The sequence below is a fragment of the Schistocerca serialis genome, chromosome 4 (assembly GCF_023864345.2).
Source record: "Schistocerca serialis cubense isolate TAMUIC-IGC-003099 chromosome 4, iqSchSeri2.2, whole genome shotgun sequence".
In the NCBI taxonomy this organism is placed as follows: domain Eukaryota; kingdom Metazoa; phylum Arthropoda; class Insecta; order Orthoptera; family Acrididae; genus Schistocerca; species Schistocerca serialis.
Genome location: NC_064641.1, coordinates 800,360,745 through 800,386,958, shown reverse-complemented (window position 1 = coordinate 800,386,958; position 26,214 = coordinate 800,360,745). Strand labels below are relative to the sequence as shown.

Below are 26,214 nucleotides of genomic sequence, written 5' to 3'. Positions count from 1 at the left end.
CACATACTTTTAAGAGCAGAACATGCTAGACTGAGCTTTTCGATTAGTTTACCGTTTTATTGACTCCATTGTAACTTGTTCAGTTTCACCCCAAAAAAATTTATTTCCTATCCTTGAAGAAGCAGGTGCTGACAGGTGTGAAAACTATTGAACTATTAGTTTAATACTAACATGAATCCTTTACAGAAGAATGGAAAAACTGGTTGAAGCCAACCTCGGGGAAGATCAGTTTGGATTCCAGAGAAATGTAGGAACGTGCGAGGCAATACTGATCCTATGGCTTCTCACAAAAGATACGTTAAGGAAAGGCGAATCTACATTTACAACATCTGTAGATTTAGGGAAAGCTTTTGACAATGTTGACTGGAATACTCTCTTTCAAATTTTAAACGTGGCAGGGGTAAAATAAAGGGAGAGAAAGTCTATTTACAATTTGTACAGAAACCAGATGGCAGTTATAAGAGATGGAGGGCACGAAAGGGAAGCAGTGGTGGAGAAGGGAGTGAGACAGGGTTGTAGCCTATACCCGATGTTACTCAATCTGTATATTGAGCAAGCAGTAAAGGAAGCAAAAGAAAGATCTGGAGTAGCAATTAAAGTCCAGGGAGAGGAGAAAAAACTTTGAGGTTTGCCAATGACATTGTAATTCTGTCAAAGACAGCAAAGGACTTGGGAAAGCAGTTGAATGGAGCAGATAGTGTCTTGAAAGTAGGATATAAGAAGAAAATCAACAAAAGCAAAATAAGGATAATGGAATGTAGTCAAATAATATCAAATCATGTTGAGGAAATTAGATTAGGAACTGAGACATTTAACGTAGCAGATGAGTTTTGCTATTTGGGAAGCAGAATAACGGATATAAAATGTATTAATATAATAGAGGGAAACATTCCACGTGGGAAAAATATATCAAAAAACAAAGATGATGTGACTTACCAAACGAAAGCGCTGGCAGGTCAAAAGACACACAAACAAACACAAACATACACACAAAATTCAAGCTTTTGCAACAAACTGTTGCCTCATCAGAAAAGAGGGAAGGAGAGGGAAAGACGAAAGGATGTGGGTTTTAAGGGAGAGGGTAAGGAGTCAATCCAATCCCGGGAGCGGAAAGACTTACCTTAGGGGGAAAAAAGGACGGGTATACACTCGCGCACACACACACATATCCATCCACACATATACAGACACAAGCAGACATATCTTTAAATATGTCTGCTTGTGGGGGAAGACATAAAATTTTATAGACATACGATTTCTACTCACCACATAGTGGAGGTGAGCTGCAGAAAGTAACAATGAAAAAAAATTGCGTGTCAAGCCCCAGTGCCCGGAGACAGTGGCCATATGTGCTAGTGTTTTCTATTTAAGAAGAAGGACCTTTCAGTCCAAAAGCTTAAATGTTTAGCAGACTGTTTCATTGTTCCTGTCTGTGACTCAGTGCCTCCTCTAAGTGGTGAGCAGCAATCTATTCTTTTCGTATTGTTATATATATTTTATTATATGCAATTGGACTCTATTAGATCATATGAAGCTATTATGTTTCAATCTTCAGAGTTTCCAGGTTGCTCTAAATTTTTTATTTGTGGATTTTTTTTTCTTTCTTCTGGCCACTTTGTCCTTGGTCTGGTGCTGACTTTGTTCTTTCGGAGTACTTCCCATTTGCCAATATTTTATCTGTATGAAATCTGTAGAAAATGTCTGATGGGCTTATTTGAACCTATCCATGTATATAAATATGCATGTGTGTGTGAGTATGTGCATGTATTTAGAGAAGATCCCACAATTATGTTGTTAAACACACTTCTGTCATGTTACCAAATCTGTGATGACACTACAAGAAAACAGGATGCGAGGATGAAGTGTACTCTCTAAATGGTGATTGATTATTAAAATGAATTTACAACACAATTTACTTTTGAACATAAAACAGTAGGATATGGGAGTAATGCCAATCTGTTTATACAGTCAAAATTCGCTAAAAGACCTTTGTGTCGCCGATCTGTCTGTAAATTCAAAGTAGAATTAGATAATCTCTTTACAGCATGATAAATCTCAACTTCTTCTAAAATATTAATGGTATCCCCTTCGCTTTCGAAATGTAGTACCCGTATATTCTTTTGGATGCTGGTAATAAGATGACCAGTTCTGTGCAAATGTGCTCTTAGTGCCAACTTTGTGCTGGAATCATTGATGTGCTCTCTGACACAGGTTCGTAAGATTCTTCCCATTTGACCTATATATTTAGCATTATAGTCATCACAAGAGATACTATATATCCCTGATGAATTAAAATTAACCTGTTTTGCAGTCTCCCTATGTCTGTATTTTTGACCATTGTTCTTGGGATGTAAGAAACTGGAGTTATATCTTTAGAAGTCAAACACATTTTACAGCCAGTGCAGATCATTTCATTCAAAATCCACAGCCTCACAAAACATAGCTTCGTTAGAGACTGTCTGATCCAGAAAATTGGTTGTTTTGCCCTCTCATTCCTACATTACAACAGCATGATCGTGCACCCAACTTCCACACCACGTCACGACCAGCTTTACAACCTTGCATGCTTCTGTAAGAGAGAATGAGACAATGAGTAGGAAGTGTCTCCTGTGTCATGGTTCTCAGACTCTTCATACTCACAGAAGGTACAGTGGGAAGAAAAGAAACTGGTATAGCACTGGCATAATAGAGGCACCTTGATTTCTAAGATATGCAACCCTCACCATTAGATTTGTACCCATTGCAATTCTGATATCTACTGTGCCTGTTGATACTGTGGCTTGAGTAGAAAATGGGTAAGAGATGTGCATACGTGCAGTCCCACTGCTACCACCTGGCCCATGTTGACATCAGTCACATACACTCTTGTATGTGCTGTGGAAGCTATACAATCTGCCATTGCTGCTTTTGCAATGCAACAATCTTGGTGGGTGTCCATGCTGCTTGGATGTCCATTACCTTGTCTATGAGTGTGAGAATGTGCATGTGTCCACTGCTGCAAGCATCACTACACAAACAGTGTGGCATGTCCGACTTGTATGGCGATTCTCCAAAATCGCCATCCCATCACTCGAGAGACCACAATTTAATCCCTCTCAAACTGTAGGAAGCAAATGTGCATCTCAGTGGTATGGAGCCTGCTTGCTCTACACACATCTGCACCACACTGAGCCCTATGACAATGGGCATTCCCTTTTAAAAGATAGACACAAATGGGATTCTGGTAGCTACGATACTATGTCTACTGCTGCAGAGATGCCATTCTGTTAATTGGTGTTAGTCTTATCAGTACTGTACATGTACCATCTTGCAGGTGGAATATTTGGTTCATCACTGATGAAGTCCTTTTATCAGAAATCCCTGAATCAATTGGAAAAATTTCCTCATGAAACACTAAACTATAATCATGGAAAGTTCTGGCAGAATGTAAATAATTTAAGGAGAAAAGGTAACAATTCAATGCATAGTAGAGGCACTGGGCCATTGAAAGGCACATAAAGAAGTGTGTGTGTGTGTGTGTGTGTGTACTTTACAGCTCAAAAATGGATTCATCCAAAAACTAGCAAAGTTTCCATCCTTATTTATGTCCCTATCAACAAATCAAGACGTCTATTATTCTGTGAGTTGTTATCTTTTCTCCTTATGCCATGTACTCAGCTTACTGGTCCCAAGCAGAGGAGCTAATTAGTGGCGAATTTAATATATCTAAAAGCTGCATCACTAAGGCCCACAGATTTTTTCTTGAAAAGTTAGTGAAGATGCTTAAAAGGATGCACAATTTTTTTTAAAGTAGAGGGTAACAGAAAAATTAAATGAGGGTGTTATTGTTGTCACTAACAGTTGCTTCTTCACAGATGAATAAAACTGTACTGATCTGGAGCTGAGATGCTATTTAATGGAATGAGAGTCATCGGAATCAAATGCTAAAACTATTTATTATACGTGGATAGCTGACCACTTAATAAGAAACAGTGGCCAAGCTGTCCACTCTGATACCACTGGCATCTGCTCCAAATATATTTTAGCTATGAGGCCCAAAACTTCACCAAATTTCAAAATGAGTATTAAGCTAGGATGGTGGATAGGTTTTCAGTCTGGCTGAGGACTGTTCTTATGTCAACTTATGAAACATTTGCAGTTAAAATTTGTTGTACAAAAAGTCGTATTCCACTGGAGGACCATCCCACTGGAAGAGGAAACTCTGTCAATGGAAAGTGACCGATTTTTGATCTGACTGGCATCATTCCCTTCCATTGATGTGGCTGACATGAGGTTTGCCACAGCTAGTTGGAAAATCTGATTGACTACTGCTTGTCGTTTACCACCTCCAACCACTCCTCTTCACATTGACATGTGATCCTTCTGTACAATAGCGAGCCAACAGCTTACAGGAAGACAGCAGACTAAAACAACACCTGCTCTACATGCCTTTTTGTCAGATGCATCATTTTCCCATATCCCAACATGACCCACTACCTAGCAGAATACCACCTCTTTCCCTTGATTTTGGGTCTGCTCTTAGGCATCTTGGAGAGCCTGAACCATTTCTTTTATTGGATATAGTTGTTGTAGAGACTGCAGAGCATTTTGAAGGTTAATTAACTTTTTAAAAAAAATGTGAAAACTTGTTTTATTCAGTGATTACTTAATTTTTAAAACACAATTAAAAAAAAAAAAATAACGCCAGTGTTCTGTGGAACACAGTTTGGGAAACCCTGTGATACACGAGCATAGCAGCAGTGGGCAGTGGCTGATGCAGCCTAATTGCTCTTGGAAACTCCTACAATACAACAAGACTAACACCAATTAACAGAATGGCATCTTAATACGTATGCAACAGCCATACAATCCAGAAAGCTTACAAAAAATAACTATGAATCAGTTTCTGGGCAAAGTTGTTGTCTCATGGGATGAGCAAAGGTACCCCTCCTTATATTATGGCCTGGTTTGGCCATATACTTTTACTGACAGGCAAAAAATCACAGAAGTGCCACAGTCTCATATAGCAATGTTAATGAGGTTGCTTTTCCTAATGATACTCACTTTTAAAAAATGTGACTGTCGCATATGCGCCTCCACACACTGCTCGTGGCAATCTGAAGTTTTATGCTTTCAATGTTTTTATCATACATATCACCCTGCGGTATGCACTGGTTCTCCTAAAGTATAAAAGTAAAAAAAAAAAAAAAAAAAAGAAATCCAAGCAAATAATGAAACACCTTTTTTTTCAATTACCATTAAATATATAAGATTATATAAGATCAGCGACTATAAAATCGTATGTAGACATACAATTGTATTTGAACATGGAGTGCAAAAAATTTGAAATTGTGCTCTAAGTCACTATGCTACTGACTCACTTGGTTTAATGCTGTGTATGCAAACTGATGAAGTAGCATCAACTACAGAATGTTGCACCTAAGATAAAATAAGTGTCTCATTATTTTCATCCTCTTTTCACCAAGCAAGTCACCACAGTCATTGTGTCAGTGAGCGACCTATGGCGGGTTCCCTTTGTTAGCCATGCTTTCCGATGAAGTCGCAGGGTGCTAGTTGGGCATTATGTGGACTCTGGAAATGGTGCATGTTTCCGGATTAGTAGTACCAATCTGGAAGTTACATGAAGGAATCCCAACTGCTACAGAGAGGATGGTGATGTAGAACTGGTCACTTGTTTATCCTCACCTCGTGGGTCAAGGTGAGACTGGTGAGCCTTATATAAACTATTTCATTAAAACCAAGATGAAGGGTATTGATCTGTGTCTGCTAGAAATTTTTCCAATAATGGTATAATAGCACCAGTTAGTGGGAATGCTTGCTACATTGCACCAGGAATGTAAAGACAATAGTATACGGTGTAGGAAGCTCCACATTGCAACCTCGAGTTATCAAAGTAAGAGTCTAAAATGGCTTGAAGATATCTTCAGTGACACATATTTGGCATCTGTTAACTTGTAGGTCAATTTCAAAATGGGAGTACTTATAAAAGCAGTGATCCATATTTTATCTCAAAATGATTAATTTATTTCATCAGCCTGATTTCATCTAAATTCAATGCCTAACCAATATTCAACTTTTTCAAGTTGTTCCATGGTGATGTAAGGAGAGTGGTTTTTAGTCTCAATGTCCTTCTGATTTTGCCCTATTTATGTGAGCCTCAATTTTTAGCTAAGCAAGAGCCAATGAACAACTGTATCAGAAGACATGTTGATGCAAGGTGCGAAGGATCTATCTTAAAAGCATTATTAAGCCTTCCAACAATCTTTAAGATGAAATGAAATTTCCCACCGAGTCAAATTCACCCACAAACAATGTAATATTTAATGTAGCTGTCTGTTTTAACAGTTACACATTGATACAATTCTCATATGAATGTTATGACAGTCTGAAGTCATCATTACTGTGAAACAACCACAAAATAAACTATGAGCAAAATGCACCAACTGTGAAGTACTGCATAGAAATTCCGTCCCATATTCCCCCCCCCCCCCCCCCCCCCCTGAACTATGGACCTTGCCGTTGGTGGGGAGGCTTGCGTGCCTCAGCGATACAGATAGCCGTACCGTAGGTGCAACCACAACGGAGGGGTATCTGTTGAGAGGCCAGACAAACGTGTGGTTCCTGAAGAGGGGCAGCAGCCTTTTCAGTAGTTGCAAGGGCAACAGTCTGGATGATTGACTGATCTGGCCTTGTAACAATAACCAAAACGGCATTGCTGTGTTGGTACTGCGAACGGCTGAAAGCAAGGGGAAACTACGGCCGTAATTTTTCCCGAGGGCATGCAGCTTTACTGTATGATTAAATGATGATGGCGTCCTCTTGGGTAAAATATTCCGGAGGTAAAATAGTCCCCCATTCGGATCTATGGGCGGGGACTACTCAAGAGGATGTCGTTATCAGGAGAAAGAAAACTGCCGTTCTGCGGATCGGAGCATGGAATGTCAGATCACTTAATCGGGCAGGTAGGTTTGAAAATTTAAAAAGGGAAATGGATAGGTTAAAGTTAGATATAGTGGGAATTAGTGAAGTTCGGTGGCAGGAGGAACAAGACATCTGGTCAGGTGACTACAGGGTTATAAACACAAAATCAAAGAGGGGTAATGCAGGAGTAGGTTTAATAATGAATAGGAAAATAGGAATGCGGGTAAGCTACTACAAACAGCATAGTGAACGCATTATTGTTGCCAAGATAGATACGAAGCCCACACCTACTACAGTAGTACAAGTTTATATGCCAACTGGCTCTGCTCATGACGAAGAAATTGAAGAAATGTATGATGAAATAAAAGAAATTATTCAGATAGTGAAGGGTGACGAAAATTCAATAGTCATGGGTGACTGGAATTCGGTAGTAGGAAAAGGGAGAGAAAGAAACGTAGTAGGTGAATATGGATTGGGGCTAAGAAATGAAAGAGGAAGCCGCCTGGTAGAATTTTGCGCAGAGCACAACTTAATCATAGCTAACACTTGGTTTAAGAATCATGAAAGAAGGTTGTATACATGGAAGAACCCTGGAGATACTAAAAGGTATCAGATAGATTATATAATGGTAAGACAGAGATTTAGGAACCAGGTTTTAAATTGTAAGACATTTCCAGGGGCAGATGTGGCCTCTGACCACAATCTATTGGTTATGACCTGTAGATTAAAATTGAAGAAACTGCAAAAAGGTGGGAACTTATGGAGATGGGACCTGGATAAACTGAAAGAACCAGAGGCTGTACAGAGATTCAGGGAGAGCATAAGGGAACAATTGACAGGAATGGGGGAAAGAAATACAGAAGAAGAAGAATGGGTAGCTTTGAGGGATGAAGTAGTGAAGGCAGCAGAGGATCAAGTAGGTAAAAAGATGAGGGCTAGTAGAAATCCTTGGGTAACAGAAGAAATATTGAATTTAACTGATGAAAGGAGAAAATATAAAAATGCAGTAAATGAAGCAGGCAAAATGGAATACAAACATCTCAAAAATGAGATCGACAGGAAGTGCAAAATGGCTAAGCAGGGATGGCTAGAGGACAAATGTAAGGATGTAGAGGCTTATCTCACTGGGGGTAAGATAGATACTGCCCACAGGAAAATTAGAGAGACCTTTGGAGATAAGAGAACCACTTGTATGAACATCAAGAGCTCAGATGGAAACCCAGTTCTAAGCAAAGAAGGGAAAGCAGAAAGGTGGAAGGAGTATATAGAGGGTCTATACAAGGGCGATGTACTTGAGGACAATATTATGGAAATGGAAGAGGATGTAGATGAAGATGCAATGGGAGATACGATACTGCGTGAAGAGTTTGACAGAGCACTGAAAGACCTGAGTCGAAACAAGGCCCCAGGAGTAGACAACATTCCATTGGAACTACTGACGGCCTTGGGAGAGCCAGTCCTGACAATACTCTACCATTTGGTGAGCAAGATGTATGAAACAGGCGAAATACCCTCAGACTTCAAGAAGAATATAATAATTTCAATCCCAAAGAAAGCGGTGTTGACAGATGTGAAAATTACCGAACAATCAGTTTAATAAGCCACAGCTGCAAAATACTAACACGAATTCTTTACAGACGAATGGAAAAACTAGTAGAAACCGATCTCGGAGAAGATCAGTTTGGATTCCGTAGAAATACTGGAACATGTGAGGCAATACTGACCTTACGACTTATCTTAGAAGAAAGATTAAGGAAAGGCAACCCTACGTTTCTAGCATTTGTAGACTTAGAGAAAGCTTTTGACAATGTTGACTGGAATACTCTCTTTCAAATTCTAAAGGTGGCAGGGGTAAAACACAGGGAGCGAAAGGCTATTTACAATTTGTACAGAAACCAGATGGCAGTTATATGAGTCGAGGGACATGAAAGGGAAGCAGTGGTTGGGAAGGGAGTAAGACAGGGTTGTAACCTCTCCCCGATGTTATTCAATCTGTATATTGAGCAAGCAGTAAAGGAAACAAAAGAAAAATTCGGAGTAGGTATTAAAATCCATGGAGAAGTAATAAAAACTTTGAGGTTCGCCGATGACATTGTAATTCTGTCAGAGACAGCAAAGGACTTGGAAGAGCAGTTGAATGGAATGGATAGCGTCTTGAAAGGAGGATATAAGATGAACATCAACAAAAGCAAAACGAGGATAATGGAATGTAGTCGAATTAAGTTGGGTGATGCTGAGGGAATTAGATTAGGAAATGAGACTCTTAAAGTAGTAAAGGAGTTTTGCTATTTGGGAACCAAAATAACTGATGATGGTCGAAGTAGAGAGGATATAAAATGTAGACTGGCAATGGCAAGGAAAGCGTTTCTGAAGAAGAGAAATTTGTTAAAATCGAGTATAGATTTAAGTGTGAGGAAGTCATTTCTGAAAGTATTTGTATGGAGTGTAGCCATGTATGCCCGCATCTCGTGGTCGTGCGGTAGCGTTCTCGCTTCCCACGCCCGGGTTCCCGGGTTCGATTCCCGGCGGGGTCAGGGATTTTCTCTGCCTCGTGATGGCTGGGTGTTGTGTGCTGTCCTTAGGTTAGTTAGGTTTAAGTAGTTGTAAGTTCTAGGGGACTTATGGCCAAAGCAGTTGAGTCCCATAGTGCTCAGAGCCATTTGAACCATTTGTAGCCATGTATGGAAGTGAAACATGGACGATAAATAGTTTGGACAAGAAGAGAAAAGAAGCTTCCGAAATGTGGTGCTACAGAAGAATGCTGAAGATTAGATGGGTAGATCACATAACTAATGAGGAAGTATTGAATAGGATTGGGGAGAAGAGAAGTTTGTGGCACAACTTGACCAGAAGAAGGGATCGGTTGGTAGGACATGTTCTGAGGCATCAAGGGATCACCAATTTAGTATTGGAGGGCAGCGTGGAGGGTAAAAATCGTAGAGGGAGACCAAGAGATGAATACACTAAGCAGATTCAGAAGGATGTAGGCTGCAGTAGGTACTGGGAGATGATGAAGCTTGCACAGGATAGAGTAGTATGGAGAGCTGCATCAAACCAGTCTCAGGACTGAAGACCACAACAACAACAACAACAACAACAACAACATTCCCCTATAGTAATATCTTCTTGTTACTTTGGTTCCTCTTTGTCTTAAGTTGTCTGAAAACTTAAAACCTCATTCACCAGGCACTTTTGGCTTTTGTTGACAAGATACAGGTAGTTATATTGAAGTCATTACAAGTAGACAATACTTTTCAATCCTTTCATTTCCATGGAATGAATGACAGTTTTGCTTAAGAATGGCATATTTGAGACATTACTGTCAGCACTTTTTTCCCTTGTTTCACATTCTCATCACATCTGCTTCTCCTTTCATGTTACCAGAAGCTGGGATAGAAATTGCACTGCACTCATTCACTTGTTTAATTTTCTTCACGGCTTCTGAATCCTATTTTTGGGTCATAATGGAAGGTTTCCTTGTATGTCTTCCTTTTCTGATTTGAAACTGTATGTTATTTGCATCATATGGAATTTCCTTGTGGATGTTCACTTTTGTGTAATTTGTGTTATGCTATCTTTGCATTTGTCTTATTATGTGCTAGAGGTGTTGCAACAAAAACATTCATAAGAAAAAGTGTATTCAAGTAAATAATGTTAAAATGAATGTTTTCTATTCATAATGTTATCAGCATCTGGCGATTAAAAAAAAAAAAGCAAATCTTTTCCAGTGCATGAGTTTTTTTAGTTAGCAGTTCACTTAAGGTAGAAAAATAAAAATAGCTGCAATAGCCAGTGAAGCGGAGAGCAGACATGAAATTCAAAAGGAAGAGGATGGATCATATTGCAGAAGTCAAGTAATGGAATGAGTTAGTCATTTTAGCTGCTCTCACTAGAACAGAAGCGACCAGACACATTTCATGGAAGTAGTCTTTATATGTAGGATGTATCAAAATGAGTAGCAGAGGAGCAATTAGAAGTTTCCACACAAGGGCAGGAACAGGTAAATGGTAGCATCTAAAACACACATCAAAGACAGCAAATAATAGTGTGAACCAGAGTTCTTTCATTCTGTGCCTCTGAAAGAGGGTAAACTATGGAAGCAGAAAAACGAACAGGATTCAAAACAAAAGGACAACAACAGAAGAGCAAAAGTTAACTACTATCTGTCTCTCTCTCTCTCTCTCTCTCTCTCTCTCTCTCTCTCTCTCTCTCTCTCTTAGTCTGCAATCCTGAGACATTTACATGCTCCCACATTATTTCTTTATCATTTCCTTTCCTTTCCTCCTCTCCTAAATGAGCTTCACAAAATGGCACTGTTGGTTTCAAAGGCTCAGTATTTTACTGTCTTCTTATGCAATCCTTGTACTGCTGCTCTTACAATAAATGAACCTCAGTATCTTTTTGTCTAATGAAATGTTCTTGTACTTTTGTCCACACGATTTCACAAAATGTGTATGGCATCTTGAAAAGTCTGTCTTTTCTCATCTCTTAGCAAAAGACCAGTATGACCCCCTAACACTAATATGTCAAACAATAAAAGGAAAGTGCTATTACAGAATGTTGTAATCAGAGAAAGAAATGTGAGTAAAGGAAACAGGAAATCTGCAAACATTTCATTTCAAGAATGAGATTTTCACTCTGCAGCGGAGTGTGCGCTGATATGAAACTTCCTAGCAGATTAAAACTGTGTGCAGGACCGAGACTCGAACATGCGACCTTTGCCTTTTGCGGGCAAGTGCTCTACCATCTGAGCTACCCATGCATGACTCAGGCCCCGTCCTCACAGTTCTGCCAGTACCTCATCTCCTACCTTCCAAACTTCACAGAAGCTCTCCTGCAAACCTTGCAGAACTAGCACACCTGTGAGAAAGGATATTGCGAAGACATGGTTTAGCCACAGCCTGGGGGAAGGTAGGAGACGAGGTACTGGCAGAACTAAAGCTATGAGGGCAAGGTGTGAGCCGTGCATGGGTAGCTCAGATGGTAGAGCACTTGCCCGTGAAAGGCAAAGGTCCCGTGTTCGAGTCTCGGTCTAGCACACTGTTTTAATCTGCCAGGAAGTTTTATTTCATTTCAGATCAAACAGTCCTTGGGTGTATTGCCCACCTACAGTATTGAACAGACACAATATTTCAGCGATCAGACATGTCGCCACTATCAAGTGTGCTGACGAACTGAGCTCCTGAGCATCGCCGTGTGTGCTGACATGCATCGTCAATTGCAGACTGTGGGGTTTTATCTTTCTCTGAGGACAACATACATTGCAGCAAAAATGCATTAAATGGATTGTTATGCAAAAAACTATAAATTTTTTTTGGAAAAGCTGTGTTTCATGGCCAGATTAAAGAATGTAAATACAATATAAATGTTTATAGATTTCTTGTACAAAATACACATGTTAAAATGATAGTTTGCAAATGTTTCACTGTTCTAGTTTCAGCTAGATGGTCTTCAAAACAAACAAAACCTTTTGTAGTACAAAAACACCTGAGCTTTCCAATGAAAATGGAGACAATATTTATTAATAGTAGAGCAAAGTACACGCAAATTTGATGTACAATTTTTTGGATAGCATGTTTACATACCAATAACTTTCAGAATATTAACACATAAATGCTGAAGTTTACTAGAACTGATAACAAGTGTAACTTTTCTGCATAACTTCTGAAGGGCAATTAATATTATTTATTTATTTATTTATTTCTCTCTCTTTATTCATCGAAGGATCATCCCCAAATGATGCAGTAATTGTCATTATAACATAACATGAATCAATAAGTCAAAACTTAACAATGGAAACTCCAGGTAGGAAAATCAACAATGTAGGAAAAGACAGATTTCTACTTACCGTAAAGAAGACACCTTACATAGCAGACATGCACAATTAAAAGACATTTCCATAAAGCTTTCAGTCACAGCCTTTGTAAGTGAGGCTGTGGCCGAAAGCTTTATGTAGCATCTTTTAATTGTGCCTGTCTGCAACTTAACACATCTTCTTTATAGGAAGTAGCAGTCTGTCTTTTCCTACATTGTTGATACTCTTAGCTCAAAATATAGATATACACCGAAACATAAGTATGCTTCATAAGGACAGGGCAGCTGTTTTGCTGTGGCCTTGAAAAGAAACCATTTTGGCACTTGTCTGAAGTGATTATAGAAAACCTACCTCACGATGGCCAGCATAGCTGGCCTGCACATATTCTACAAGGAACACTAGTGCAAAATTGTACTGCTATTGGAGATGGTCAGGTAGGGCTCACTAGTCCACTTGGTGTGGAGTGACCTATAGTTTATTTATTTATTTGCATTTTCAACAACTTGCTCTGATATGGAAAGTGCCAGTAGTGAGCACAGGGAAAAGGTCAACTCAAGTTTATCGACTCTTGGCCATTCTCCTCTACAATGTCAGAAAGTCTCAAAATTGGAGTCACAAGAGTATATAAAGTGAAACATTTTGTCAATTATGAAGTGAAATTTGTAGACAGATTATAGTCTCTATAGGGTTTAGGCCCAATAAATTTCTAAAGCTTCCGCTAGAAATTAAAATTGTGAAGAAGGCACAAACTACATATACTTTCATTTACTGACATCTTTCATTTAGCAGACATGAGCATTTTCATAAATTACTAGCCAAGGGCCGCATGTTAAATGTATCTAACTGTGTGTAGTGCTGCCATTGTACATAAAACATGTAATTACAGACCAATATCATTATCACTTTGCTGCAGAATTCTCGAACACATTCTTAGTTCAAACATAATAAACTTCCTTGAGACAGAAAAGCTTCTGTCAACAAATCACCATGGATTTAGAAAGCATTATTTGTGTGAAACTCAGCTTGTCCTTTTCTTGCATGATATCCTGTGAACCATGGGTGAAGGGCAACAGGCAGGTTCCACACTCCCAAATTTCCGGAAAACATTTGAAACAGTGCGCCACTGGAAACTTTTGACAAAAGAACATGTTTATGGACTAGGTTCTCAGATAAGTGACTGGCTCCATGACTTCTTAAGTAATCGAATTGAGTATGTTGTCCTCAACAGTGAGTGTTGATCAGAGACAATGGTACCATCAGGAGAAAGGGAAGTGTGATAGGACTGCTATTATACTCTCTTTATAGGTATAAATGATTAGACAGAAAGGGTGAGTAGCAATCTACAGCTGTGTGCTGATGATGGGAAGCTCTAATATTGAGCGACTGTAGGATTATGCAAGATGACTTAAACAAAATGACTGCTAACTTTAAATGCAGAAGACCGTTATTGTGACCCATTCTTGAGTACTGCTCAAGTGTTTGTGATCCCAACCAGGTTGGATGAAAGGAAGACTATGAAGCAATTAAGAAGCACACTTCCAGGTTTGTTACTGGCTAGGTTTGAGCAGCACGAAAGTGCTACAGAGATGCTTCATGAACTCCAATGGGAACCCCTGGAGGGAGGACAATATTCTTTTCATGAGGCACTACTGATGAAATTTAGAGAACCAGTATTGAGGCAGACTGCACAATGATTATACAGCTACCAGTGTACATTTCACATAAGGACCACGGAGATGAGATGAGAGAAATTAAGGCTCATATGGAGGATTATACATAAACGCTTTTCCCCTCACTCTATTTGCAAGTGAAACAGGAAAGGAAATGACTAGCAGTGCTATGTGGTACCCTCCTCCACGTACTGTGTGGTGGCTTGTGGGGTATGTATATAGAATATTTCTTTTATTGTCCTTCTGTTGTTCCAGCTCTGTTGGGCCTGATTACAAAGCCTGCATCATCAGCAAAGAGAACTATTTCTGCTTTATCAGTATAAATTGGAAAGTCATTTATGTACAGCAAGAACATTAGCAATACTTTTAGATTCATCATGTGTGCTGCATGATATAGCCAACATGGTCATTTGATTCCTATCAGTTAAATATGAAATGAATGCCTCACTCATTGTACCTTGAAAGCCACAGGGTCATTCCATATCAGTTCAACCAGGGGCTCCAGCTCATAGTCTAAGATTTGACTGAAATTCAGTACACTAATTCCATCATGTGTGGAACACTCGTGTACAAAGTATTAGTTTCCCCTACCAATTAGTTTCAGAATTATGACTTGTGAAATAAGGTGGTGTGACCCGGAAATTGCAACCCGCATCTGGCAATCTATCTTCAGACCCAACTTCAGGTCTTAATAACTTTGGAACTATTCCACACAGTCCACTGAAATTTTTACAATCCAGTAACATCCATTTAGAGAACACACTCCATGAATCAAAACACCAACAACATATTTCTGATGGAAAACAAAAAATTCCAAAATATGATTTAAAAAAATGTAATATGTTAAAAGGTACATATTGTAGGTGCCCTCTATGCTAAATATAATTCACCCAAAAAGGATATAAATTTTTTTTGTGGTAAGCTTAATGTGGCCTAAACACACTTGGAACTCATCATATCAGTCACAAAAACTGAGTTACATGCACACGAAAATATAAAAATTTGAAAAATTACCTGAAAAACATGGATTTTCGAAGTGTGATAGCACAAATCGGACAAGTGGCATCCAAGCCAAATTTCACACACTGCATAATTAGACCATAATGATATATATCTCAAAATTTCAGCATGTTATTGCAAGACATTTGTGTAGAATGGAAGTTGACAGATGTATTTGGTGATGTGGTCATTGTTACACAACACAATTTTGTAAAAACGTATCGTAAACTGTTCTGTCTCTTCTTATCCTCTCCCACAACTGTTTAATCTCTAAGCAACAACATATAGACAGATTAACACACCCTATAATTAATGTTTACTGCACCTTAACTGCTAAAAACCAGTCAATTGTGCTTCGAACAGTTCTCCCACACTTTAGCTACTGTACTCTGTACATTGAGTGGCAAATTGTACTGTCTTCCCGACACTGTGGTAGGAACTGGAACTGTCATAAGAATATGTTCAAAAGGAATCCAACACCTGTCTGTCAAACATGGCCAATGAAATGATCTTGCTGATCCTGATGGTGCCATGAAGTTCACAAATACATCGCCTTCTGCTTCACAGCACTCTGCAACACATCCTAAGTACCACTTGTCATCATAAACAGCAATAACATAGCAACCTGGTTGTATGTTGCTGCTTTTGCTTCTGAATCCTGAGTCAGACACACTATGAAGACACATGTGCATGAACCTATAGTTATAACTGGACAGTCTGCTCATCTGCACATTGTCAGAGTCCGCTGGATGGGCCCTTGTGCCTGCAATAGTTTTTACGTGTTCTAGTCTGCTTTTTAGCAACTCTTCGACTGATTTCACCTCATCTTCCGAAACATAGAGTAATTGTATGCCAGAGATATTTTTCTGTACCCAGGTAAATAATTGAAGAGGTGTTAGAATGTGACCTTCTTTAGGGTGCTGCAGACTAGCTTGTGATGCCATGCACTTAATGGCAGCTCCAATACCATCACATACATTTTTACCATGACTTGTTGCGAAAAAAATTCCATTCTGTGTGAATCTGAAAATCATGGTAATGCATGCGTAAATTTTTGAGATTTTTACAGTTTTTGTACTGTCTGGCTGCCCCATCACTGAAGTATTTCGCAAAATGTATGTGAGGCAGCTTGTTTTTCACATATGCCATGACAGTGCGAATGTGGGCATGAACTGCAATGGCATCATGAATTAAACAGTAACTAAAAACGCATAGGTTCATGACAGACACATCACCTGATTCACCTCTATAGTAAATTGCAAATGGCTGGAGAGTTGCTTGTCTGTTGTCCCAATGATATCCTTGGATGGCATCTTGAACTACAAATGCATAATTTTCAGAAAAGTCTAGTATTACTATATTTCATCTTGTTTCAAATTATCCTTACAAAACTGGAGATAAGCCGACTGTGCTGTTGTTGTGTGTGGTCAGTTTGTCCGTTTTCTGACAACACATTTCAACAAAATCTTCCACTGTACTTTGCTTTGTTTCAAGACTTGTGTGATCCATGTGTGTCCATTGTTTATAAGAAACAAGTTCATCATCATCCATAAGGAGTTCGCCATACAGTTTGTTATTCATGTGTTCTGTTAGATTTTCCATACCAGGACACTTTTCACATCTGTGTATCTTGCACTGGTAGGAACTGATGTCACACACTAGTAGCTTCATTGCATCTTTATAATCCAGACCAGAATCCTTTAGAGCAGCAAACATCAGCTTAGCATTTTGATGGGTCTCACATACACAAACATTGTGTGTGCACCTTGCAGCTACAGGCACAACCCATTTTGGCCGAAGATTGAAAAAAGATGATAAACCTACTTTGGTATTGGGATACTTTCCCTTGAATTCTACATATAGTTCTGATATGTTGTATAGCAACAGTCTCTTTTGCATCTGTACACGTACATTTCCCATTTTTACTGTTACATAGTCTTTTTTTCCAAGCATTATTCAGCTGTAGTCATTATTTTCATAAAACTCCGACACCAGCACCTTTATCTCTGAACTTAATTGCCTGCTGAAGTTGTAGAAGCACTCCTTGGGTTGCATTTATTTTCCTAGCTTGCTTTACCATATATGTAGAAACACTGAATTCCATTGCAGTGTAGTCAATAGACCAGCTGGAAGGTGCAAGGGTAAGAATAGGTACTTTTTTTCTGGAATGTGGATATGGCACATTTTTCTTTCAAATCATGCACAATTTTGTCCAAATCAGCGCATTTCTGGCATGATTTCTGATCCTTTGGAGCAGATAGTTCTTCCTCTTCCACCATTAGTGTGTCAGCTATTTTGTGTTTTAATTCCATTTGAGCTTCTTGTAGTTTTCTTCTACTGTAGCTGGGCCTGTCTCTCTTCCCAACTTTGTGTGTCTTCATGGGAGACAAACCAAGAGCAGCCACTGAAGTATTTAATTGCTCATCCACTGAGGTTGTAGGTGGCTGATACTCTTCATCACTGCCACGTAAATTATCAGAATATTTTTCATTTTTTAGCAGTGTAACACACCTGGAACATAACTTTTGTCCTGGTTTCATGTTAAGTCCCGTGCACTGATTCAATTTCAACACTGATTTTATATCACTTTCTCTGAGGCTACACTTCACTGTCTTCTTATGATTCCGAAGTTGATCAAAACAACTTCTTTGTAAGAAAGAATACTTATCCAGAAACACTTTCATATGATGAAAACAAACACTAAAGTTTCCTGGAACTGTACTTCTTGTGCCCACAGGGTGTATCCTGGATCTCCATAGCAACAAATCTTGGTCCAATTCATCCAGATCACACAGTACAAAGCGAATGTCACATTTTGTTCCATGTGTTGTTTTATGACATTCAGATGCTTGTGCTCCACCAATACTGCAACTTGTTTGAACAAAAGCACCACTAGTACACACTTCTGCCTGCATACTGACTTTCCACAACAGTACTGACCAGTCTGAACTAGAATCTTAAAAACATGAGTAACCTGTAATTGTTGCTTGTTTCCTTTGTTGTTCCTGCCTAACAATGATTCATTCTATCCCTGAAAACTACCATTGTTAAACTTTCTGTTGCCTAATGGTTCCCAACAATTGCTGCAGCTTTATCTGAAACAAGCTGTCTGCATCATCACAATTACTTGCTAAATTGTGTTAAATGAAATGTAACCAAATACATCTCTTTCAATTTTTATTGTACACAAATGCCTTGCAATAACAAGTTGAAATTTTGCCACATATTATATTATGGTCTAGTTATGCAGTGTTTGAAATTTGGCTTGGATATCACTTGTCCCTTTTGTGCTACCACACTTAGGTGATTTTTCAAATTTTTGTATTTTTGTGTGCATGTAACACTGTTTGTGTGACTGATATTGGCAAGATGAGCTCTGTGTGTGTTTAGGCCACATTAAGCTTACCACAAAAAAATTATACCCTTTTTGAGTGAATTATATTTGGCATAGAGGGCACCTGCAATATGTACCTTTTAACGTATTACATTTTTAATCACATTTTGGAATTTTTTACTTTTCCTCAGAAATATGTTGTTGGTGTTTTGATTAATAGAGTGTGTTCTCTAAGTGGATGTTACTGGGTTGTAAAAATTTCACTGGACTGTGTGGAATAATTCCAAAGTTATTAAAACCTGAAGTTGGGTCTGAAGATAGATTGCCAGATGCAGGTTGCAATTTCCGGGTCACCCCACTTTCTTTCACAAGCCATAATTCTGGAACTAATTGGCAGGGGAAGTTAAAATTTTGTACATGAGTGTTCCACACTTGGTATCATTGGTGTGCAAAATTTCAGTCAAATCTGAGACTATCAGCTGGAACATTTTCTCAAATTGGTTGAATTTACACGGAATGGCCCCATATACCTTCAGGCTCCTCCAACATAATGTGCAACAAAATGGCTTAGACAGACCACAAAAAGAGGTGAAATCTTTTCATATTGTCGTGCATGATCAGTGAAATAGTAGATGGCATGTTCAGCAGAGGAGGCCTTATGCAATCCAAAATGTGACAGAAACAGAATCTTAAATTTTGGGATGTAGACGTACTCAGTCATTGTTACATACATCACCTTTTCAAATATTTTATAGATGGTAGTCAATAGCAAAATGTCTTGATAGTTATTAATATCTGTCTTACTTCATTTGAAGGAAAATAAGCATACTTTAGTTTGCCTGCATAGGTACCTTGTGAAAGTGATGAATTAAACATATGACCAAGTATAGTAGCTAAATCAGAAGAATATAATTTTTAATATTCTTCTGGGAATGTTAAATTTTGTTAAATATTTTCCTGAATTCCCTGGAAGAAGTTATGAGTGATCTTGAACTGACTGAATGCATGGGGTACATGTATTGGATTGACCTTTCTTTTGTGAGTTGACTATACGAACTTTCCCAATTTGCTTAGAGAGTGACTGTTAGCAGGAGTGGCCATACCTGTGGCAGGGGGGTGGGGGTGGGGTTGAGAGCGGTGGCCCATCCATAGTTCTCGAGTAAAGAAAAACCTGTAGTGAAGATGGCTGCGTTCCTTTCAAGAAAATGATTTGAAAATCTGCATTATACAGGTTTTCAACATGGTCAGAGATGACAGTTTTTATGGCTACCTACAAGTCACCATTCATCTTCCAAAATATTAAAATACAGTATACCTACAAGTCTAGCCTCTCCCCTTCCTCATAAGCTATAAAATGGGCGCTCTTGATTGTTAGACTTGTTTTAAGTTTAGGGTCATGGGCCATTTAATCATATCTTTAAATACAAGATCATCTTGTTCCCTGATGGGAGTTTCCTGTTTTCCTTTTAACTACACTTCATATTGTTTTTATTTTATTTTCAGAATTGTAAATCTCTGACATGACATGTTAATACTTTTTTTTATAGCACTTTTCAATAAAGATAAATATCTTATACAATTTGAAAGCAATTTGACTTCTGTGCTTATTATGACTATTTTGTACAGTTTTGACTTTCTGCTTCATGATAATGACTTTGCTACTCAAGGTTTCTACTACTTGTGCTATAATTCAGTTTCTATGGCAGAGATAAATTTAATTAGAAATGCATTAAATTTAGAATCCATTGCCACATATACTTCATTCGAGGTGATCCTTTGCGAGTTTCTTCTAAAGACGGACAGTAGTTTATAGCATTTTATAAGAGGCCTTAGATCGCCACTATATTTGTTACAGTCAGCAATCAGAAATTATTGTATACGATTGCACTGTGTACCGATGATGTTATACGTTAACATTAAGATTGTTGAATACCTTCTAAATTCCAAGTTTATATCTGATGCTACAGATTCCCAGGCTGTATTTTCGGTAGCAAATAACCTCAACGTCTGGCAAATTGGATGTCGTTTCCAGTTGTCTTTCCACCACGTCCATATAACACATGCTGTTGCTATAGGTAGCAGTACTGAAGCAATTACAAAAATGTTCCACAAGTATCCTCCTTCAAAGAACAACATATGCAGGTCTTCAGTGATAAACAGACATAAACCCACCACATAACCTAAAAAAAATAGAAACATTTACTCAATGTCAAGTGAGATTTGGCAGATGCAAATTGACAAATACCGCATACCTAACGGTAAAAGTGAGTGGGAGAGTATAGTTATAGATGAACGTCGAATATGGTATAAAACAAAATTTTCAAACTCGCTACCGAGCCAGCTACTGAAAAGCTCTTCGACAGTTAGTCCTGCATAAACGAACGCACTCGTTGGATAAATAAAACAGATGGACACAGCAATATAGAAGAGCGTGAACAAATGAAGTGCCATAACAATAAACTATATACAATTATATACAAAACATACATCAGAGATGTTATGCTACGTTGAACGAAAACATAAATATCTACTCTGTTTGTAGTCGTACTGGCACAAGATCTCTGAAGAGCATATTGTATTCATCTGAATATGTTTACATTTTATCTTTGGTACTGAAGACTATGGGGACATGTACTTTCTTGCTCCCGTAGTTTTACGTGTACTATCAATATTCTTTGTAACGCATGGAACAGAACAAACAATGTGCAGTTTGCGTCAGTCTAGTAATGACTAATGGGTATTGATTTTTAGTTTTTTGTAATGTATATGTAGAAGGGGAAGATGCAAAACTAGCGTGTAGATGTCTACTTTGTCTCTGATTATCTTTGACAAGTTTGTATTTGAGAATCAGTGTATATATGATCAAGATGGCGGTAAGGTTCGGTTTGATGATATGGTGGGTGGCACACAGTGACTAAATTAATGTTGTTTGGAGTAAAAAATGTGTAAAATGTATACGTTTGTGTTATCCGCAAGAAATAATTACACACTGAAATTTATGACAGCGGATTTACTGCCTTAATTTGATCTTACCGCTTTTGTCATGTTACGGGATGTTTAAGAAGATACTCGTATGGCAAATGCTAGGCCTTTAGCGTCAGATATGAATGATCCAGAGCTACAGGCTCATGAGTACGTACGTCGGAAAGACTGGTTTAATGCTAAGGAACTTTTTGATCAACTTTTGCTTTCAGCGCTGAACAAAGGCACTCCAAAAGAAAAAGTTGTATCGTTTCTTCTAGCACGCTCCGAATGTTGTGTGGAACTCGGGTTGCATGAATTAACTGTTTCAGACTGCCGACATATAATCAAACTCACGTCTGATACCGATACTGTAAATCACAATGGAGCAAGAGCGAGACGTCGCTTGGTACATGCATTGTTTTCCTTGCATAAATTTTCTGAAGCCGAAACAGCAGCAAGAGAATGGGTAGATTCAAGTACTGGAGGACCAAGCCTTCAAGAAGCAGCGAAAGTCTTGGAACGCATTCGGATTGTGCTTCAGATGGTGAAGGGCCAGAAAACAAATAATCACAAACATGTACCGCCTCAACAAAGATTGGAACCAGAGTCCTGTGTAGAAACAAAAATTGAAAATTGGCCTGGTTTGGATGTGGTTGATCGACAACGAAGAAGCAGGAAACATCCCGTAGAACTTTTAGCTGAATCGAGTGAACAGCATCCTGTTGTACAAGATGGTTTGGTACCTGCATTTACTTTGGAACCTTTAAGGGGAAAGCAAACAGTGGAAGTTTTGCCTACAGAATGTGCCAGATCATCAACTCAGTCTCAACAAATTAATAAAGGTATGTATAGATTTATGTTTTTATTATGAGCAGAAAATATATTTCTCTTGATTTAATCTTGTTCTCTTGACTGAATCCTTTTTACAGGTAACAAATCCTATTTGCATTAGAGATTATTGTTCAAATGTAACTGATTTAATACACATTTTTAAAGGGAGTTGAGGTAGTCTCATAGGCTTAAAAATAGTGCTTGCATGGCAAATGAATGCTGTTAGCAGCATCACAGGACTTTTAACTCTGTGAATTGTATGGAGATCATTTCAAACAACTAAATATAATGATAGTACCTAGCCTGTATATCTACTTCTTTGTTAAAGAAAACCTAAGTAAATTTGACCAAAGGTGGGTAATTCATGACCACAACAAAAGAAATGGACATACAATTTTCCATACACTGGGCTGCCAAAGAATCATAAAAGCTACAAATGTCATAGCTCTCTCTACTTCAGCAAATTACCTGAAAATGCCTACCAGTGCAAGTAAATAAATTTGAAACTAGTGTTGTGAAATGACGTAAAGTTAAAGAATTTTATTATGTTGCTCAGGAGTCATTTGAGTGTGTGGCAAATGAGCTACATTTAGTATTAGAATGAACACTAAACAAGCAACAGACTTTATTAACACACACAAACATATATATTTCAAGCTTTGTAACTATTTTATTAACAACCAATGTTGATTATCAATTTACCTGTTTAATTCTTGGTTCCATTGGTCGTTCATTTGGTTATGTAGTGCAGTTAATTTTTAATTGCCCTATTATGGAATTATGTATTGTTATTGTGATTTACTTAGTTATATGGCGCATAACATTGTGTTTTTTGTTATACTTAGTTTTTTGGAAGATTTTTAGGCCCTGTAAGTGCTGAGGACTGAGGCAGCTGGTACCCTACTTTTCAGTCAGAATCTTAGAAAAAGGAGCATATTCACCCTTTTTGTACTCCAATAGGAACATTTGTCTGCTCGTTTTCTTCTTTTCGCTGCTACAGTAGGACGTGTCACTTATATGAAAAAAACTTTAAGTTTAGATAGTTTACGCATGTGAAATCAGAATAATGAAAACTAGTTTTACACCTCTGACTGGATTTTATGTGCACAAACATTTTTTGTGTGCTTTAGTCATGCACCATGGGGTTCCCAAAATACTTTTCATGATAAGGAGACATTTTACAGAATATTTCTCCATGTGCATCACATGTTTTCAATGTATACTGCATTTTATGTTCATATTTTATGTGTATGAGGAGGGTAACATCGAACCTCTGTATCTCAGAAATGGATAAAGATATCAAGAAAATTTTCAAGACTGTTAGAGGTTGTGATCTTAAGAACATATTGTGAAAATTGCAGCCATGCAAAAATAACCAACCAATTGGCTCCATTTGCATAAACTGGAAGAAAAGTGTAATATTATAATTTTGGCCTTGTGCTGTAGGATGGTTAGAGTAAGACTATCCTTCTGTTGGGTATAAAAATGTTCCTTACCTCAAGGTCTGTCCAAAAAGCTTGAACCTTCCGTCCTATCACCAATAGAACCCAAGGTTTGAAGCTTGAAAAACTGTTCACTTTTATATGCGACTTTTTGGAACATATTGGTAGCATATGATGTCACATGCATACCGATTTTGACCGGAAAGTTTCATTGTCATATGAAGATTGTTTAGGCCTACTGAAAGAATGGCAAGGGTGAAAACATATAACTTTAAAGTTTTAGGATTGTGCTTTCAATTTGCTTACGTATTTAGGGCTGAGAGGAACATTTGATATCTGTTGTCAAGTTTGACCAGTGATGTAATGTTAATGGCTGCTGTGACGTCACCGTACATCCACCAATACCTTATCTCCTACTTTCCAAACTTCACACAAGCTCTCCTCTGAAACTCGCAAGAGTAGAACTCCTGGAAGGAAGAGTATTGCGGAGAAATGGCTTAGCCACAGCCTGGGGAATGTTACCAGAAGGAAATTTTCGTTCTGCAGTGGAGTGTACACTGATATGAAACTTCTTGGCACATTAACTGGTGCTGGACGAAGTCACGAACTGAAGTTGGAAGGTAGGAGATGAGGTCTGTAGAGAGCACTTGCCAGCGAAATGCAAAGGACCTGAGTTCGTGTCTCAATCTGGCACACAGTTTTAATTTGCCAGGAAGTTACATATCAATGCACACTTGGCTGCAGAGCAAAAATTTCATTTAGGAATTGTCATGTTGTTTACAACAATTGTCTCAGTTCTCACTTGTCAAAGCCAATAACTAGTATCGAATATTCTGACATTATGGAAGCATCCGATTCCACTTGTCTGCTGTGGCTCGTAATGTCATCAGTATGGTGGCAATGACTACTTTCATGGTATACAAGATGACAGTAACATCACTACATACACACGTCAACAAATGTGAACAAAATTTAAAATGACACAATAACATCTCAAAAAAAGGGGGGTGGGTAACTAATGGGACAAGCCAAATATACAACAATAAAAGAACCCAGCACCACACCAAAACAAATAATATATAAAAAAATTAATTCACAGCATTCTGCTACACCAACATTAAAAAAACCCAATCACCTACAGCTCTGAAAAGTGGACCCAAAACCCCAAAAACTCAAATACCCCCTATTCACTTCACCAATTAAAACACAAACGACCTACCATTAATATGCAACACACAAAACATCACGATTATCGTAAAATAAAACCAAACTAAAAATTACTTACCAAAAAAAGCCTCTGGTAATACCACCTACGTCGGCCACCACACACGAGTGTGTGCCCTCACACACACACACACACACACACACACACACACACACACAGTGCGTGGCCTGAGCTGCAGGGACTCTCATCAACATCATGTTATTGCCACAAATGTGAAACCTAACATATATGTGCAGAAACTCATCTCAGAACGTAATGATATACTCATGAACTTCACTGTTATATCTGTACCCAACAAAGGGGGAATTTAAAAAAAAAAAAAAAAAAAAATAGACTTCTTTCCACACAACAAACACCAAACTAATCGGACCTAACAAAAATGTCAAACATACGAACAAGAAAACACCGTAATAACTCACTGAAAACACTTCCACAACCCATGTAATCAAATCAACTACCTAAATTCAAAACCACGTTACCATGATGACAAGAAAAACTCAAATGAACCCAATACCACAGTTAAACTCACTACATCCACATCCACCACCGGATGGCACCATCAAATAGAACAACATGATATCTGCAAAGACAACCAACTCAGAAACTCCACACTGTAGTGACTTCACACACCATTATGTCGTGGGTCAAAGGAGGCAGGTGGAATCGGACACTTCCAGTGACACTCCTCTTCATCCCATATTTCAGTTTGATGAACAGAGCACTTACAAGTTGTTGTCTATGTACAGTTTGATGTGAGAAAATCTGTAATGCAGCAATACCACCCATCTACTGTCAGCCATAACACCATCAAACTGGGGGAACAAACCACGTATAGAAACCTGGTTTGCATAAAATATGTGTAATAAAAATACAGATATTATCGTGTCATGTTTGTTATCGTTGTTAATTATCAACCAAACTGTTACATTTCAGACTAACCTAAGCCTTGAACTAAGCTACAACTAATCGATCCCCACTACTAAAACGTCTTATTCACATTTTCTGTCTTCAAC

At 38.3% G+C, this 26,214-nt stretch overlaps 2 protein-coding genes across 2 annotated transcripts in view; one reads left to right on the top strand and one right to left on the bottom strand.

Moving 5' to 3' along the window:
- The window catches only part of LOC126473390 (E3 ubiquitin-protein ligase TM129), a 57,647-nt gene extending 36,427 nt beyond the window's left edge, over window positions 1–21,220 (bottom strand). The window contains exons 1-2 of the mRNA XM_050100398.1: window positions 20,992–21,220; window positions 20,673–20,919 (exon numbers count right to left, since the gene is read on the bottom strand). Coding sequence (XP_049956355.1) covers window positions 20,673–20,919; window positions 20,992–21,190 — 446 coding nt within the window. The 5' untranslated portion in view covers window positions 21,191–21,220. The remainder of the gene's footprint in view (window positions 1–20,672; window positions 20,920–20,991) is intronic.
- A 530-nt stretch (window positions 21,221–21,750) lies between these two features.
- The window catches only part of LOC126473389 (probable helicase with zinc finger domain), a 143,890-nt gene continuing 139,426 nt past the window's right edge, over window positions 21,751–26,214 (top strand). Inside the window, exon 1 of the mRNA XM_050100397.1 lies at window positions 21,751–22,545. Within this exon, the coding sequence (XP_049956354.1) occupies window positions 21,813–22,545 (733 nt within the window). The 5' untranslated portion in view covers window positions 21,751–21,812. The remainder of the gene's footprint in view (window positions 22,546–26,214) is intronic.